Source organism: Notothenia rossii (assembly GCF_949606895.1).
Source record: "Notothenia rossii genome assembly, chromosome: 9".
NCBI classification, from domain to species: Eukaryota; Metazoa; Chordata; class Actinopteri; order Perciformes; family Nototheniidae; genus Notothenia; species Notothenia rossii.
The window spans coordinates 70,586,986-70,606,576 of record NC_136907.1 but is presented as its reverse complement, the minus strand read 5'-3'; the positions used below and the strand labels follow the sequence as shown (position 1 = coordinate 70,606,576).

At 39.4% G+C, this 19,591-nt stretch overlaps 3 protein-coding genes across 4 annotated transcripts; 1 reads left to right on the top strand and 2 right to left on the bottom strand.

The window, feature by feature from the left end:
- Positions 1-639: 639 nt before the first annotated feature.
- Positions 640-4,561, bottom strand: tmem59 (transmembrane protein 59). 2 transcript variants are annotated; one of them, XM_079652560.1, is made up of 8 exons: positions 4,337-4,561; positions 4,016-4,121; positions 3,689-3,783; positions 2,976-3,128; positions 2,807-2,879; positions 2,229-2,349; positions 1,998-2,115; positions 640-1,354 (listed from the first exon to the last, which is right to left on the bottom strand). In XM_079652560.1, exons 1-8 carry the CDS (start codon positions 4,490-4,492, stop codon positions 1,202-1,204), a joined length of 975 nt encoding a protein of 324 aa, XP_079508686.1. In that variant the 5' UTR covers positions 4,493-4,561; the 3' UTR covers positions 640-1,201. The 2 variants fall into 2 exon arrangements, with proteins under 2 accessions (XP_079508686.1, XP_079508687.1); XM_079652561.1 differs by having other exon boundaries at positions 2,807-2,849; positions 4,337-4,560.
- Positions 4,562-4,959: 398 nt separating this feature from the next.
- On the top strand, positions 4,960-7,065 carry tceanc2 (transcription elongation factor A (SII) N-terminal and central domain containing 2). Its single transcript, XM_079651933.1, has 4 exons — positions 4,960-5,351; positions 5,444-5,585; positions 6,201-6,394; positions 6,685-7,065. Exons 1-4 carry the CDS (start codon positions 5,253-5,255, stop codon positions 6,871-6,873), a joined length of 624 nt encoding a protein of 207 aa, XP_079508059.1. The 5' UTR covers positions 4,960-5,252; the 3' UTR covers positions 6,874-7,065.
- A 131-nt stretch (positions 7,066-7,196) lies between these two features.
- cdcp2 (CUB domain containing protein 2) lies at positions 7,197-19,248 on the bottom strand. The gene is made up of 7 exons (XM_079650600.1): positions 19,112-19,248; positions 10,620-10,722; positions 10,032-10,379; positions 9,249-9,590; positions 8,024-8,377; positions 7,638-7,816; positions 7,197-7,507 (listed from the first exon to the last, which is right to left on the bottom strand). Exons 1-7 carry the CDS (start codon positions 19,160-19,162, stop codon positions 7,202-7,204), a joined length of 1,683 nt encoding a protein of 560 aa, XP_079506726.1. The 5' UTR covers positions 19,163-19,248; the 3' UTR covers positions 7,197-7,201.
- Positions 19,249-19,591: the final 343 nt, after the last annotated feature.

Below are 19,591 nucleotides of genomic sequence, written 5' to 3'. Positions count from 1 at the left end.
AGCGGATCTTTTGTGTGTGTGCTGGCCACCCAGCAGGTTCATTCAGCCGTGAATAACATCTTGTATGTATCGTGTAATTGCTGTGTCTTTAAAATGCCACCATAGAGCAGTCATCACACTCGTTTATGTCATGCCATATTTAAGATATTTACACTAAAGCAAACAATGAATATGGCTACGTAAACTGTAGCTGTTGATTTAAAAAATATAAGATTGTACTTTAGATTATAATTCCAGTGCAAGGGTAAACATGTGTTATGATTCATCATCACAAGCCCCAAGACAGTTGACTTGTCACTACACAGGAAACTAGTGCTATTCTCAGACTAAATGACTAAGTGTAATGATTTTAATTGGAAGCAGTCACTATAATCAAATGTTAGCATGTTCACTGTAATCATAGAGGCTGGAGATCCAAAGATGACATTTACAGCAGTGTAACTTGATCACGAAATATGGTATCATACTGAAGTTTAGTTGACTTTTTAAAGGACATTTTTCAGATTTAAAACGAGTATTTTAGGAATGTATGACGTTGGTTACTTTTACAGCTACATTGTTTTGTTCAAGATGTGTTTACCAATTGAATCCAATTCCAACGCTAGAGTATGCAATGATTGAAAAAAAGTCACACCCATGTCAATCCATTGTATTTAATTCTGCTCCATCTTTAAAAGAACAGACAACCGTAAAGCAGGAAAGACATACTGTGTGTACCGTCACCATTAGTTAAGATAAAGAGCATACCATTTTATTGTAAAATTCAATATCATCTGTAAATCATGGCAGTAAAAACATGAACAAACAGGGAGAGTCTGCAATATTAGCACAATCTTACTTACAAGTTGAGGGTATGGGATTAAACCTGTATCACTTCAAGTCACAAATAGTTCATTTCAACATTTTTCAAGAAAACAAGCACACCAACACCACCAGCTAACGCACACATTGAATTTAAAGAAAACTTCCAAAACATTTGACTGCTGCCATCACTATATTATAATGCCTCAATTATACCAATATACAGAAAAAAACCTTTATCAATCTAATTTAGAAAGCATTAATAAAGGAGACATTATATCAGTAATGCAGTTACTCCTGTTTAGACCAAAGGAAGCACGTGTCTTGTGCTAGAGGATAACAATCAACTAAATATTATTCATTAAAAGAGGAAATTGCTTCTTTGCTACAGCTTTGGCTTCTAGATGTCAGACTGGCCCAGGTTGACTTTGGAAGGGAGGGGCCCGGCTTCTTCCTCAGGGCCTTTGGAGGTAATGATCAGCAGGGAGGAGGCTGGATATGGAGTCAGCTTCTTTTCACTTAAATACTCCCTGTCACCGTAGATGCTCAATTTCTAAAAAGGAAGAATAAAGAAATGATTGGAATGTAGTTTAAATATAAACAGTACTCAGAAGTAAATATAACCACAACCTTGAAAATAACTACACTCAGCTTTATTATGAAGCAAGAATAAGGAATCAATTAAGAATCAAGTTCTGCATTTACCAGATGCCGTTTCACTCAATATAATCATAATTATTATTTTGAAAAGTACACTCATTAACTTCAATGCTGCAAACCAGATGTACCTGTACACCTGTACTGTTAACATGACGTTTAATTCAGCACAAAGACTTGAAACAGTTCGCTATGATCTATCCGAAGGTTCAAAATGTGCCTAACATCACCTCAAAAGCTCACATGTTAAATCTTGTCTATTTAATCCATACGAAAACAGAAGGGTTACAAATACAGATGCTAGGCAACCAGATGTTACATCTCAGTTTTTGTACAGATTTAACAAACATTATATGCCTTAATACCTTTTGAAGCTAACCAGTTGTTTGCCCCAGCCACATATTTACACTACAGATATAAAAAGGGTATTAATCACTTCATCTACATTTCAGCAAGAACATTTGGATTAGACATGTCTAAAATTTGATTTAAAGTAACCCGAGAGCCAATAAAAAATTAAAAAAAAGCACAGAGCTTACCTCAGCAGGTACATACTGGTCCACAGCAGTGGCCACGGTGGCGCAGCAGATCCAGATCAGGACCAGCACAGACAGGATCAGGGTTGTGGTTAGGATCCACCCTGGTAGCCAAGGGTTCCTGAGGAGGACATAACAAACAGAGAACTTGTGTGGGCAGCGTTGCTAATATCGTGCTTTGCAAAGCAAGTTATAAAAGCCCCTTGACAAATAGATAAATGTGTGCTAACCAACCTTGAAAGGCAGCTGAAGAGGTTGTATCCATCATCGTAGCTGCGGTCCCCGGTCATGTCTCTATCCCTCTCCTGGATTAAAGTGCGGTGGTATTCTTTGTAAAATGGGCCCAACCCTGGGACTAGAAAAGGAGAAAAAGAGGTGAAACATTTGCTCCGCATATGAAGATGCAAACTAGTAAAGACTGCCCAAAGAGATGTATTTTCATTACATTTAATTATTATGTAAAACAGCTGGGCAATGTAGTTTCTAGAAAATGTTCCTCAAAACTGAGTCACTGAAGCATTTGGTGGTCTCGTCTGAGCATATATTGTGGCAGGATGATGTATGTGAGGTTGGTTAAAAATAATGTTTCGTGTCAATGTTCAATATTCAATATAACAAACAAACATGTCATTTAGTACAGCTATGTGGCTCTATTGCATTTTTTGGGTGATCAGAAGATTACACTAGGTCAGGTTAAGACTATACTGGCCATACCCAAACACACGTTTATACGTATAATAAAGAAATGCAGAGAATAACGACAACTTCATTCATAAGGTGTATTTTAAGAAAATTAAATAAAAAGGACTTACAGTTCCTCTGCGGCTCTTCTTTGACTTCTTTTTCTACTTCAAACTGGGTGAAAAACTTGACTTGTGGTTCAGTCTGTTACACAGAATATTTTTAACAGGGTAATTTTTGCAAACAGTATGTTGGATAAGATTGCCTAGTCTGTTATGTTTTCCCTACTCAGTACAATACCTGGAAAATGACAACTTTGCCATCATCAGCCTGGAGGTAGAACGTCCACGTGGAGGTGATGAAGCTGTGAGCCTGATTCATCACATCCTCCCAGAATCCTCTGACCAGCGTCAGGGGGTACAGCATGTGGATCCTAGGCATCATGGCTTCCAGCTGCAAAGCAAAAGCAAGCAATACTGAGTAAACAGTTCTTTATTGAGAAATGTGTACATCCATCCAAGGGTGTAACTTTGGTTTGAGAAGTGGGGGGACACAAAACAGGGGGTCCTCCGCAATAAAACATTGTTCTCGATTTAATTCCATTTCCTGCCTTTCTACAAATATATTAGGGACTATGGTGTTAACTAATCCAAGAAAAATGTGTAGTGTAATGTGCATGTGAGCCTGTTTTATTTGTGAGGACCTGACATCCTCTGGGGGGGGGTTTCTAATCTCCATTAGCTCCGAGCTAGCACCAGATGCTAACAACAACCCCAGTAACTCTTTCTGTGTCTCTCTCTCACACACACAAAATGCACTTGTGCCACGCACACAGACGCTCCTCCGTGAAGATGACCCCTTGCGTAAAAAATAATAATAAACACATTTGAAAAGTGGGGGGGACACAAACGGGATTTTGAAAAGTGGGGGGGACATGTCCCCCCTGTCCCCAGTGGAAATTACGCCCATGCATCCATCCCTACAGCTACTCATTGATTCACACTTGATTGTACCTGCTCATTTCGCTGCTCAGCAAATGGAAGCTGATTCTGACAGCCCAGGTTGCATGCATACTGCTCATCAGAATGAGTGTAGGCTTCACGACAGGCTGTAAAAAAAATAAGGATGTAAAAAGAAGTAACAGTTGAAACAGGTTTGACAAAAGGAGTATAATTAGTCTACCTTTTATGCAATTGGGTGTGCCAATATCAGGGTTTATTATTAGGAGGCGCACCCGTTTACAGCTTTATATTAGGTGACTACTTCAGAATGGTATCATAAAGGCCTGGACACTTTGCATTGGTGAATAAAATAGGTCAGTAGCTAAATGCATAACTTACTTGATTCACACTCGGATTTGGTTTGATTCAGATCATCACTGTCACGGACAAACTGACAAATTGAGAACAGGCGGCAGCCTCTCTGACAGGCATACAGTTCCTCCTCCTAAAAAACAAACCACATGACCCGTTAAATGGCAACACAAACAACAACCGTGAAATATATATAACGCCATTAACTTTTGCATGAGCTCTCCTTTGCAACATTTAACAAGACAGAAGGCGTTGTGACAAAGTGAGGTTTACACTTCTGCTCAACCAAGTTACCAACGTTAGCTAACACTAGCAGACATTACTTTCCTCATCGGAAGGAGTACTTACCCGTGGATACGTGTGCAAACTGTATGTCATTTCACATGACTTATGGCAGGATGCCGTGTTTCCCAACACGCTGTCGAAAGCATCAGTAGATGCTGATGTGAACGCAAGCAGGACGAAAAGTCCTAACACACAAACAAAGGAGGAGAGAGTCCCCATTTTGTCTGCGAAAACCTAAACAAACAACACGCTCTTCTTCTTCCTCCTCCCTAATCGGCCTGTTATATCACGGGAACTCTGCCTCACGCGAGACTTCCTGAATGTTTTGCTGTGTTTGAGTGTTCCTCGTAAACTGTTAAATCCTTCACATGATAGATAATTAAACAACAAATTGTTTGAGAATCAGCATGTTTTTATTTTATGAACCAACAATGTTTTATTTTCATGAATTTTAGGAGATACCTAGATAATTAAAAAAGGAATTCAAATTAAGAGTTAATGTTACACAGAGAATAAGAAACACTGAATATTGAAGCTTTTTGTAGTTTAATAATATTACCATTTTCTTTCTGAATTCATTCTTATCATTTGTATGTATTGCACAATACTTTCGGCACAATTTACTTTCCATCTTATTGGTTCGGGTTCAACCAGACTAAGAGTTCAACGAGCATTCTGGTATTCTGGTAATTTCTCCAGCACCTGAAGGCAACATCGGTCGCTACTGTTTACTAGCAATTCAGCTGCAGCTAGCAATACTAACCAAACTGATTTGTCACAGTTGTGGTTATGAACGAAACTTGTTATTAGTGTAGTATGAAGGAATGACTTGAATCAAGCTGACAATGGCTTCAATTCACTGAATTTCAAAAGGAGATTAGAGTTAGCTGGGCAACATTATATACCTAAATGCTAACAGCAGTCCTTATCAGTTTGCCTGTCTTAATCTAATAGGTATCTTGCTACTTTGTTTTTGAAGATGGACAAGTTTGTAGTGCGACTTCCCAAGGGGGAAACACCTACAAAATCCAAAAGCAACGGAAAGGTTTACAAACAAACTACAATTGAATCTTTACGGGTGAGATATGAGTCCTACATGTGATGATCAGTCAGTGTTACTTTGTGACAAACTTACTCTGGTCATTCATTGCCCTTGTGTTTTGCTGACAGAGGGTGGTTGTGATTGAGGATATCCTGCGCTACAAGTCCATGTTGGAGCTGCCAGAACAGAGCAAGGACAACCTGCTGTCTGCCCTCACAGAGCTCGGCAAGAAGATGCCATCCAGAGAGGTGCTCAAGTCCACTAAAATAGGTAAATTAAGGAAACTCCAACAAGTTATTTTACAATTTGCTGGTTGCTGTGTTGATATGGAAAGCATAAACATGTATTATACATCTTAAGCATGTACAGTACTGAGCACTGACTGTATAACAACCATCTTATTTCAAACTAATTTAATGAATATCTCAAAGATTGACATAGCCTACTGCATAGTTACAACAAGTGCTGAGCAATATATCAATAATACATAAATATCATGATATGAGACTAGATATCTTCTTACATTTTGGATATTGTAGTATTGCTTAAATGTCTTTTCCTGGTTTTAAAGGCTGCTTACAGTAAATGGATATTATTTTCTGAACCTAACCTGACTGTACTAGCCCTTCAATGATTTGCCTTTACACACTTTTTCATTATAACCACAAATTAGATTGTTTAAATATTTGGTGAAAGCCTCAATAGTTTACCCTGCAATTGTGTTGTAAAACATGGTAATATTTTTTTCCTTATCGCACAGCCCTAGGTTCAAGTCCTGAGTTGTAGTTGACTGCATTGTTAGATCAGCACTAATACCTACCAGGCCCTGAATCAGATTCACATTGTTTATTTCAACACATTATGAAAACCTCTCTCTCTTCTAAGGTCACACTGTCAACAAAATGCGCAAGCATCTGGACCCTGAAGTTAGTTCATTGGCAGCAAAGGTTTACACTGACTGGAGGACATTCATTGAGGAGAATTCCAATAAGCCGTCTATTGAAGTGCGCTCCGACAAACAATCTGAAGGACTCCGGAGCAACGCCAGAAGACTAATGTCGGAGGCCCTGGAGGTCAAGGTGAGAAGGAGCGTCTCAGTGAAGTCTAATGTGATGCCTACTACTTATTCTGTACCTCACATCTAATTTACATTTGACATTACACCGGTTGCGGTAGTCTGGTAATATAAATTGATGACTAATGTATAATACATTCTACAAGTACAATTTTGATTGGAAAAAACCTCTTTCTCATCATGTTACTCTTTATACAAATACACAGTACGTTTGATTCAAGGCCATTGACATCTTTTTGTATGCCTGTTTTTTTATGTATTCTGGTTCTTTTTATTTTCTTATCTGGCCTACAGGAGGATTCGGGTCTAATAGACAACATTGAGAGAGACGTGTTTCACCTGAGCTCCCGGTTACTCAGCGGTTCATACAGACGGACCGTTAGAGCGCTGGTGTTTGCCTTCAAACACAACCCAGAAATCAGAACTCAAGTGAAGGACAACACAATGTCAGTCAACCAGCTGGTTTCCAAATACAAAAAATAACTGGTGTAAAGACCTCTGGACGGTTTTACTTGAACATTGCCAATCTTTTTGATGCATTTGATTTTTTAATCTTTTTATTATTTTCTGTAAAGGAGATACAAAATATGTTTACACTTTGTGGTACATCAGCAAACTTAAACTGTTTCATAACTGAATGTAAAACACAGTCAAGAATAATTTATTTTATCTGTAATCATAGACGTTTTTTGTAAATTCTGTGTTTTTATACTATTGGTGAACATTTTTTTATAAAAAAAATATGATTGAAAATATGCCAACTTAAGCATTTGAGTCCTCTTTTGTCATATAAGGTCATTAACATATATTACTAAAGCAGCACCAGCCAAATGATAGCAATCACCATGAGAATAACAGCCAGAACACAGATGCTAATGAAGACAATATCACTCAGGTCGTGAGGCACAGCTTCTGGACCCCCTGGAGCTTCAGGACTTTTGTTGTCAGTTTGCTTGGCCTGCTCCTCCAGACGACGCTCCTCCGCTGAAATGATGGAGACTGACGCTATCTTCCTCAGGGCGTCGCACTGCACTCTATATTCCTGCACATTCTGCTGTTTCCCATCAGAGAAATCGATGTAGAGTTTGTTCACCAGCACGGTGATGTTCCGAATTTTCTGTAAGGGATCATGAGTTACAGTATTAGAAAAAAGCAAGACATACAAAACATCTCTTTTCCAGCTAAAGTACGGTTCATATTTTTGCCAATTTGATGCATCTGAAAGCGACAGGATACGGGATAGTCACCTGGCCAGCAGTTCCACAGTTGACAAACTGAGCAAGTATCTTATATGAGGTGGCTGTGAGCTGGGCTGTACAGGAGGTGTCTCCCAGGTAGATGCTCTCTCTGTCCAGCTGAGGCAAGGACTGCTGTGGTATCAGTATGGTAAATTCTGATCTTGTGCAGCTGATGTTTACAGGAACCACTTGGATTAAGGGGTAAAAAAACATAGTTATAACTTTTTTAAACAACATGGAAACCATTTTTGCATATTAGAGTCTAGCCAAGAGTATTTTTAGCTGAGATTTAGAAAGTAGCAGCAGGGGGTGCACCCTTAGTAGAAGTAGTACAGATACAAATAAGACGTTTTTCCTTCTGAAATGAATCAAATGCTTTGGTAGGGAACATTTACCTCCAAGATAAGAAGCAGTAAACCCTCTGTGAGCCTCATTTCTGTCAGTGTTGAGGACCACCAGCAACTTGTTTCCTTTGGAGACGAGAAAGGGGGTGTGATCTCTACCACACCAGCACCCCAGCAGGGGGTCCGTCTGACTTTCCCCGTCATAAACTGCCACAGAGTCGTAGTCGCACTCGTCTGACAGACTGTTGCGGTCTTCCAAGTCCATGACAGGGAAGAAGAGTTTGATCCGGTACCCAGCCGCTAGAGTGATGCTCCAGTGGCAGTTGATGTTGTTTGGGTAGATGTTTGGGAAGTGCGGGCTGCTGAAGTTTCCGTTTACATCTGACAGGACCTGCTGGCACTCATCTATTAAGTACAGTTGATCAGATAAGTTAGTCAACTCTATTTATAACACATTACTTTTCTGAGGATGCTGCTTCCAGTGTTTGATTCAAGTGAGTACCACAAAAGTAAAAGTTCATGTTTGTAAAAGTATCTCTCTTTCCATGCGTCATAGATACGGGAGTCATTGAAAGTGTTACCAAATAAGAAGTGTCTATTATGTCCTAAACTGTCTAACAGTTCATTCACTGGTGTGGTCATCATAATTCAAAATAGATTCAAAATAATGTGAAAAGCATTATTTTATGACAAATTAAAGAAGTGAGGATTAATGATACAGTAATTCAAATCTGTCTCAATCCTTTTGCAACTGTGTCGAAGGATTTTCATCCTCTTGCAAATTGGTTTATGCTCGACAAGGTCAGACGGGGACATTCTGTGATCAGCTGTCTAAAAAGTTATTATGCAGTGCTTGAATTGGATTTAAGTCTTGAACACTCAAGGAATTTTACTGTGTGGAATTGTTTTCTTCTTGCTGTAGGGACGGTGATGACTGATTTGCAGTGGTATTCAATTTTCATTCATCAGACGTCAACATCTTTAGAGCTATTTTGTAGGTCATTTTTGTCTTGTTTCAAATGTTCAGTGTGATGTATTATTTTTGATCTTATTATTTTTATTTCATGGTAGATTTTCTCTTCTGAATTAGATTTTATTGAATAACAGCTGCTTTCTGATAACCTGAAAGTCTCATATTGAAGTATTTCACCTTGTCCTTTGTTACATTTCCAATTCCTGTTGTTATTCAAAAAGCATAAAGGGGCAATAGGGTAAAATACTCAAAGGAATTTAAATTGCATTTTCAAATAAAACGTATTACATTAAACTTTCCTACCTGAGTAATAGTAGGCCTTGAACCCACGCCCACCAATGTTGAAGTCAGACTTGAAGAGCACCAGAAGATGATTGGAGGTGGTGACAATGATAGGAGGTCTATCTGCCCCGCAGAATTTGCCCAGGTGGTGATGGGTGACTGTCGGGCCATCAAACAGGGCGACAAAGTCAAAATTACACCCCTCGTTGTTTTCCAGCTGGAAGTCCAAGAAGACCAAGGTGACCACGCTAGTGTTGGACACGTGGATGGCCCAGGAGCAGTCAGCATTGTTGCTGTACTCCAGAGGGTAGCCTGGACTGGAGATCACACCTGAAAGTCCTGTGAGGACTCCACCACACACATCTATAGAGAAAAGAAGGCAAACTCAGATGCATCTTGAACTTATGATGTGAATGGGAACAATAACCTTTCATGTTGTGCCGAGTCTAATTTCCAACGACAATCCCTTTTCATTATCAAAGGTTAGTATGATAACACACTCAACGCAGATGATGACATTGTAGCTAAACATACAAATGTATGCAACTTCCATTATTATTGTGAGCATGCTGAGGTTGACATTTAGCGCAAAGCACCACTTTGCCTAATTACAGCCTGACAGAGACATAAGGATGTCCTAAGAGTTTTTTCTATATAATGATTTTGTGAGATCTAAATTATTCTAAGGTTAGGAAGTTTTAGCTTAAAGCCATGGATTTTATTACAGCTAGAAAAAAATTAACTCAAGTTTTGGGCAGATGGCCCACCGATCCCTGTCACATTGCATCAAAGATAATGAGTTACCTTTTCTGTAGCCAACACTGAAGCCCCTGTAGGCCACATGGCGGTCTGAATGGAAGATAATGGACATGACATTCCAAGAAGATGTGAACTGAGGAGGGGAGATGTCACCACAAAATGTCCCAAGGAGGTTCCCTTCATCCTCGGATATGCCATTGTAGATCTTGATGTAGTCGTAAGCACAGTTGGCATGGTACTCCAGCTCAAAGTGGTTAAAGGTGAGGAGGACGGAGGAGCCCTCGGCCACAACAATGAGCCAGGAACAGTCGATGTTGTAGGGATACAGGCCAGGGAAGTTTGGACTAGAGATATTACCAGATGGAGCAGAGAGGATTCCTCCACATTTGACACCTTATAATTACAAAACTCAAGTTTAATTTCTTGTCAAAAGGAGAATATACTTTTTAGCTCTTTCCGTGCTCAATTATTTATTTGAAACTTTTTCTCCAGCAACCTGATACAACCTCTGAAAGTAGTATTACAAGCCGACATTGAACAATTGAGGCCCAACTTTCTCAGTATACACAGTACCTGCAAGACAAAGCTCTTTCATCAAATGTAAGCTTTGCAAGATAACAAATAGCAACTCACCTTTTTTAGAATCAGCCTTGTCAACAAGCAGTAATACATGAATCAGTATAGCCACCCTAAGACTCATGTTGTTATTGTTGATTCTGCTTTTGTCACGCCTTAGCTACAACAACAGAAAAGACAAACAACAGCAGCGTCAGAGCACACAGCCTTGAGACATCAGCAGCGGTGCCTGTAGAGGTAATAGGACTTTGAAAAATTCATCCACAGCCTGAATGAGAAACCCGACACCAACGTAGCCCACGCTTTGGCCTCTTTGCTACATTTTAATGACTGATACCCAATGAGCATGAGTGGCTTGTCAGGACAGTGCTTGGAGAGTTGCTATACATTTTTAATGGTTCTCTCTCTCACACACACACACTGAACACCAGCTGCAAGTAGAGTTGATAAAAGAGACAGGAAGAAAGAGAGGCGGATGATCACATTTGTCACTTATATAAATGGCTTCATTAGAGCAATGTGAGAGAGAGGAGCCCAGAACTATTGATGTCTTGGAGTAAGGGGCACTGTGTAGACTTTCATTTTCTTGTGTAAAAACAGCTCACACAGACTCCAACATCTCTCCTTTGAATGGGTATGTAAGTCTACCCTTTGTGTGGTGTTTGGGTCAAATTGACCCGACTTCCATTTTCAATGAATACAAAAAAATATAAGGATATTTTCGTTCAACCTGAAACTCAATGGCCGGGGCTTATTTATTGTGAAGGACATGTGGACAATTGTTTTTATATCCTTCATAAGAGATTCGGGTCAATCTGACCCGCATACAATACCAGGACAGACAGACAGAGAAAAACACATAGAAACACACAAACTAAAGACACACACACGTCACACACACACACATCACACACACACACACACACACACACACACACACACACACACACGCACACACACACCCCCACACACACACACACACACACACACACACACACACACACACACACACACACAACCACAAACACACACACACACACACACACACACACACACAAACACACACACACACACACACACACACACACACAAACACACTCACACACAAACACACACACACACACACACACACACACACACACACACACACACACACACTCACACTCAAACACACTCACACACAAACACACACACACACACACACACACACGCACACACACACACACACACACACACACACACACACACACACACACACACACACACACACACACACACACACACACACACACACACACACACACACACACACACACCTGCACCCCCCAGAGGAGGGACTAAACAAAGACATAACCTCACATTACAGTGTTTAGTGCAGAGCTACAATTATCTACCAGCTAAATGGCCAAAAGATATTCTGCTCAGAGAGCCTCGGATCTAATAATGGATGAGAGTGAGTGGAATGCATTAGAAGAACACGGTGAAGTGGAACAGGAAGACATTTCTGAAGATGAGGATAATGTGGAGGTAAACTCAGAATTTGACAGCGAATTGGAAGATGAACTTGACTCAGAGCCAGCTGCTGGAAGACCCCCACAGCCATCCGCTGAAGGACCCCCACAGGCAGCCGCAAGAAGACCCCCACAGCCAGCCGCAACAAGACCCCCACAGCCAGCCAGCCAAGGACCCCCACAGCCAGCCGCAAGCAGACCCCTACAGCCAGCCACAGTAGGAGAAGAGGTGAAGACATACATGTCAAAGAACGGCAGGATTGAATGGTGTTCATCCCCAATAAGTGAGCCCACTCGCTTGTCTGCAAATATAATAAGGATGGTACCCGGGCCGACACGAATGGCGGTGACGCATGTTCATGACATCAAGTCATCGTTCGAGCTTTTGATGCCAGACTCAATACAAAACATCATATTGGACATGACCAATCTTGAGGGGAGACGGGTTTTTGGGAAGGAATGGAAAGAGTTGGATATTACACATGTGCATGCATACTTTGGCATCCTTATTCTCGCAGGTGTGTATAGGTCAAGAGGGGAGTCCACTGAGAGTCTGTGGGATGCTGAAACAGGGAGAGCCATTTTCAGGGCAACAATGTCTCTTGAGACTTTTCATATTTTTTCAAGGATCGTTAGGTTTGATGACAGGGAGACCAGACCTGCTAGACGACGGAGGGACAAGCTGGCAGCAATCCGCACAGTGTGGGACAAGTGGGTGCAGCGGCTTCCATCTCTCTACAACCCTGGGCCAAATGTTACTGTGGATGAACGGCTTGTGGGGTTTAGAGGCCGCTGCCCTTTCAGGCAGTATATTCCCTCCAAGCCAGCAAGGTATGGAATAAAAATCTGGGCTGCCTGCGATGCTGTTTCATCCTATGCATGGAATATGCAAATGTATACAGGGAAGCCAGAGGGAGGAGTGCCTGAGAAAAACCAGGGGGCAAGAGTGGTGCTTGACATGGTGCAGGGCCTCAGTGGCCACAATGTCACCTGCGGTCATTTGTTCACATCGCACAGCCTGGGACAAGAACTTCTCAGAAGAAAAGTCACAATGATTGGAACAGTACGAAAAAACAACACAGAGCTTCCCACTCATCTTCTAACGGTGAAGAAAAGGTCAGTTCACTCCTCCGACTTTGTGTTCACAGACAACACTGCCCTGGTGTCCTACATACCAAAAAAGGGCGGAAATGTCATTCTCATGAGCACGTTACACAGAGATGCAAAGATCAGTGGCTGTGAGGACCGTAAGCCAAATATAATACTTGATTACAATGCCACCAAAGGAGGAGTAGATAACTTGGACAAGCTGCTGTCCTGCTACAGCTGCCAAAGAAGGACCTTGAGGTGGCCACTTGTGATATTCTACAACATCCTGGATGTCTCTGCTTACAATGCCTTTGCCCTTTGGATGGCAATAAACCCAGAATGGAACCAAAAGAAGCTCCAAAGAAGACGCATTTTTCTGGAGGAGCTTGGCAAGGCACTGGTGACCCCTCACATGCAGCGAAGACAACACATGCCCAGGAACCCAGCCTCTGTTGCTATATTGAAGAAGATGGTGGCAACTCCTGCTGCTACACCTGCATGGCCAACACAACCACAACCTGCAGTGCCTGAAGTAAGTGGTGTGTGTGTGTGTGTGTGTGTGTGTGTGTGTGTGTGTGTGTGTGTGTGTGTGTGTGTGTGTGTGTGTGTGTGTGTGTGTGTGTGTGTGTGTGTGTGTGTGTGTGTGTGTGTGTCTTTTCCAGTGTTAGGAGATGCGATGAAAACAATTTCTGAACTAATACATATGCTACTGTTCTAGATTGCACCCTGTGCCAGCAAAAGGAAGCGCTGTGAGGTCTGTGGACCCTCAAAGGACTCCAAGACACAGACTACATGCAGCAACTGCAACAAGTACATCTGTGCTGTACACACGAAGAAGTTCTGTAAATCATGTGTTTCCTAAACGGTCTCGCCCGTTGACTCACATGATGTTCTGCAGCGTCACTTCATCAATATATTTTTCGGATAAACAGTATTTTATGAATAGTGACTGTTAATTGTTTTTATTTGCTTTGTGTTTATATCTGTTCTATGTCATTTATATGGATGTTTCATCATCTCTATATATTTCACAACCAAATACTTTTGGATGTTTCAATTACTGTTAAATTGCTTTATTTCCTTCAGGGCTTTGATTATTATATGACAAATTAAAAATAATAAACATTAATGAAAAAAGGTTTCATTTACATTTGCCCTAGAAAAGCATGAGCAAAATGTAAACCTAGTTTTTATTACATTGTATTTATTTGAACATAAATTACATTTTTATCACAAAAAACGATGGACACTTCCATTTTTAAATTTGATCTAGCAAAGAGTATTTAAAAAAAAATCATATATTTCATTTATATTGTTGGGGAATGAGTTAAAGACAATATATATAAGGAATTGTGCATGTTGAATTTAGTTCTGTATTTTTTTAAACCCTGAAATATGTCCCGGGTCAATTTGACCCGAACATTACCAAAGGGTGCGAAATGTGAACATAACACAAGGGTTAAAAAAATGCACAGGTGTGTTAGATGGTTTCAGAGTAAAAATAAAATGATAAGTATCTCACTTTCTCCAATGCGATGTTACTATTCGAGTAGCTATAACAGGGTGTTAAGCACAGTCAGTAAAGTGTAGTACACTATTGAGCATGAAAGCTAGTAATCCCCAAAGCCCTAGAAGAAGACTGTGAGATGCAGCTGAAAGTGTGAGATAGAGATTGTAGGGTAGGGGGCGCAAAAAAAATGTAACAACCTAAAACCCTTCACAGGAATAGTTTCAAATTCTGGAAAATGTGCTAACTTTGTTTCTTTTAAAAGGTTAAACAAGAGGATATCATACCAATCTCATGTGTGTCCATTGATTATGAAGCAGCTAGGAAATGGTTAGCTTAGCTTAGCACAAAGACTGGAAATGTGCCAAATTGTTAGCCTATACAGCTCCTGAGTTAGATCCACAACCCCCACCCCTCTCAGCAGCACCTCTTAAAAAATGAACATGTATTATGTAATTTCTTTGATTTGGGTTGGGGGTGTCGGTGTATGAGGTAATCTATTTATTGGCAGGAGCAGTGACATGCGGGAGCCAAGCCAACTGTCTCCTGGCTGAAGCTTCATATTTAACCGACAGATTGGTATCGACCTTCTCAGCTAATTCTCCAACAATATACCCCGCTGTTCCTTTATGTTTAAGTTATTCTCTAATATGCAATTACAAGTAGTCATTCCGCATTTAAATTTGACTAAAGTAAAAGTCCTCGAGCATTTGCACTTTAATTTAATCAAAAATGAAAGTACCTGCTGTGAGGAATGGTTCCTGTCTCTGTTGTTTATGTTACCGCTGACGCTCACACCAGCAGCTTGTATTTGAGTGGGAGAAAAATACATCCTTCATTATGTACCATCCAACATTTTAATGGTGCATCATACTGTGTATTTAAATAGCCCATAAAATAAATGTCTCTGTGAAGAACCTAATTACAGCTGTCCAATAAATGTTGTTCAGAAAAAAGTTGAGTTATAACGAAAGGTTTAGTGAAATTATAAAGTCTTACATAATTGTGCGCACTCCTTTAGTAGCATTACTTCATATGCTTGTGTGATGCATCATCTCTCCCATTATCTGATCTAATAAGGCAATAATTGCATTCCTTATTTCAGATGTTTAAATAAAAAATAACTGAGATGGCAGAAGTCTTAACATTTTGATAGATGCAAGCTTTTTAATGCAAATTCTGTTTACACTCCACACTCCACACACTAAATGCTCCAATGTCTCTCAGATGGAGATTTTGTTGTATTTGCTTAATGCAAATCATATCCCCTGACTTATTCCTCCTGGCAGTCTTATATCTGAACAGGACAGACAAGCAACAATAATCCTGACACAGTGGAGTGTATAACAGACAGGGAGATAAAGTACTCTTAGCAAAAACCTATTCTGCAAATAAATGTTGACCTAAGTGCTGTGAAGGCCGGGAATATCTAATGGTTTCAGTGAGCAAAGATAATACCCACAGAGACCTTCTAGATGGTGCTGTTGCACTATAAAAACTGAAGAGAAAATCGCCACAGGCTTTTAAAAAGTCATACCGAGCTCTAAGCTGAAATAACTAAGAATGTGATTAAAATCAGTCAAGTGTTTTTCACACAGCGGTTCCTGGAACTAAAATGAACAGCCTTGCCTTTGAATTTTAATTCCGTCCTCCCTGAAAGCTTGTCATTGTTCAAGGATGTGAGCACTGGGCAGTGCCGAAATGTGTTTCTGAAAGATATCGTTTGTTTAGAGCAATTAAATCACCTATTAGCAAGTAAATACTCAATAAACAAATAAGGCTGAAACTATTAGAAAATTCCAGCAGATTAAAGAGGGGAACGTCAGCCAAACAAATAGCAGCCGATTGACCTGGAGCTTAATTGAATAATTGTGGTACAAATATACATGAAATTAGCATTTTGTTACACTTTTATATATTCAGCAGTATAACAAAATCCATTATTAATATACTGAATCATAGGTGGAAGGGATTTTATTGTTGGCAGTGGTGCACATTTCTATATTTGTAGGTGTGTGTGTCTGTGTGTGTCTGAGTTAATGTTGTTGTGGGCAGGGGGCATTTGACAGCTATGGCATCTGGCATCTTTGGATCCAAACAACAAGAGCGCAATTGATGCAAATATTTTGTACACAAGAAATTAATGAAACGTACTCTGTTTACAAAACACACTTTTCCACATCAAGAGAGATTATGTAAGATTCTGTTACAGCTATACAGGGACTGTTGGTAACTGCGCACTCTGATGAATGCCCTCTAAAGCTCTTGACAGTCCGGGGGAAATTAAATGAATATATAAGCATGTATGTCACAAGACGATACAACGTTAATGTTTGTGACACAGCCTGCAGCTTGGCAGCACATCTCCATGCCACCTCCAAGTGTACTATGGTGTGTCTTATAGTAAGCATGATTTGTGTTTTAATATTTTTCAATGCATGGTGTGTTTTATAAAGACAGAGCCTAAGGAAAAACCTGAATGAGTTAATGCTGCATGATTTTTAGATGTACACAACACATTGATTCATAAATTGTTGACTCCTATATCATTCGTTTTTTGAAAACACATAATACAAAAAACTTCCTTTCTAACAGTATGGGTTTACCTAATGACAGAGTGTTCAGCATCACAATAATAGTCCTACAGCACTTGTGGCACGTTTTATGGAGGACTGGACCAGCCAAACTGAATGAATAGAGAGAACATTGCTACAACCTTGTACCTTGTATTCCCAGCTGGTGCTCACTTTCAGCCAGAAATGTTTTTTGTCACAGTGATCTTTTAACATTTTCTCTGTACCACTTTGTTACATTTCCACCCTCTCTCCCTCTACCAAGGACAATATTGATATTGCACTTCGAATTTAGGGAGCTTTCAGATTGGATTATGGACCATAATGAGCTAAGCCTCCCTCTATGGTTATGAGGGCAATGAAAAACCATTAGAGGCTAAGCTACACAAAGGAGAAGAATCAACTTCCCTCGACAACTTCTTCTATACCTTCACTTCGCTATATACGATGACATTCATTATGTTGCCTTTTGGTATTCATACAGATGTAAATGCATAAACGTAGTGAATATTCAACAAAAGCCTCATACACATGACCAGTGAAGAGATACGAAATTTAAATAATGAGACAATGTAAAGCCTGTGCTTGGAGGCTTAAATAGAAGATTTAGCTGTTTTAATTGGATGTTATTGTCTAACATGCACTGTATAAGATAATTGTTCTTATAAAAACATACTGCATGTTGTCACAGCTGCATCAGATATATTCTCTAAAAGATTTGGAGTTTGGAATTTAATTTAAATCATTACAACACCAACAAATAGGTAAACGACATGTTTATTTTATTTTATTTTCTTGTTTATTTCTAGTTTTGTTGTTTTTAAAATGCCTTGTCTTTTATAGTGCTGCAACAAAAACAATAACCCAAATTGGGATCAATATAGTACCATCTTATCTTATAACCTTTTCAGAAATGATCGTGAATTAATCTAATACAATACTATAAATATACAATATGTAGGACATTATCAGATACATCAGCAGTATCACTAATTCCATCACTAAATACTATTTAATATTTACATTTGAATATAAAACAAATATAAGAGCCCAGAATTGTGAGAAGTGGTACTAAATAAAATGCCGTTTGGGACAACTAAAGCTTACAATTCTTATGTAATGTGTTACATTTAGATTGGTATATTAGTATTCATTTATTTTGAATGCTAAGGCAAGCCAATTGTCTCCTGGAGGAGCTTCATATTAATAGACACAGTGGTATTGAACTTATTTTCTAATTCTTAAACAATGTATCCCCTGCTGTTGCTTTAGGTATCAACAACACTTTAATATTGTATTATAAGTAGTCATCTTGAATTAAAATTTGACTCCAGTAAATGTGTTTAAAACATTTGCATTTTAATTAAATCAAAAATAAATGTACCTGATGTGAGGAATGTTTCCTTTCTCTGTTGTTTGAGTCTCACACAAGAATGTATTGTATTTGAGTATGGAAATTACACCCTACACCCTGATCTGTCGCCATTTTTACAGTGCACATAATTTGTGTACCAAATTTTGTGTTTCATCAATATGAACACATTTTAATACATTACACAAATAATGTAAAATGCTGGTATTGTCGAAAGGATAAGGTTTAGTAGGAAATAATTACACTGAATACTTTTAAGGATTATATTCTATTTGCACCAATCATAGGTCAAAACTTTGCTAAACATGGCTGAAAAAAACAAACCATATGTGGTAGGCCTACTAAATAAAGAACTGTTTGGGAGCCAAAATATGACTTTTTAAAGTTGATCCTAAAGATCTGTCTCTTTAAAAAAGTTTCCCCATCATCTTCAAACACTTGAGGTTGGCTGCTACACTCATGTGACATACCTTCTACACAATTTACATGGAACGCACCTTTTGCAGCGTGGCGGTCATTTTACATGGATGTATAAGAAATATCTTCATTCAGTATCTTCATTAAAAGAAGGAATAACAACAATGTATCAAATTACATTGTTAAAACAGTGGGACAATTTAAAAGTGGTCGCCCGGCCTAACCTGGAGATAATTATCACGCGAATCCGCAGCTCCTTGACACAAGATGCGTTCAAGTACATCACCTGCGAAATGTCAGTGCTCAGCACACAAAATAGTAACCGCGCAAAAATAGTTAAGTAGCTTTGAAGCAAAGACAAATATCACAGATATATAATGAGCGAGTTTCATATTTTTTTGTGCGTTATCTGTCCATAAGGTTACTGTTTTGGTTCACAGTCACAGATAGTGTCGTTATCGCCAACAGGAAGCTGTTTTCACCTAAAGCAGAACACTTATCTAAGACAAAGTTAGCAACTAATGTTAGCTAGAAGCTTTTGAAAACAGTGTAGCATTTAG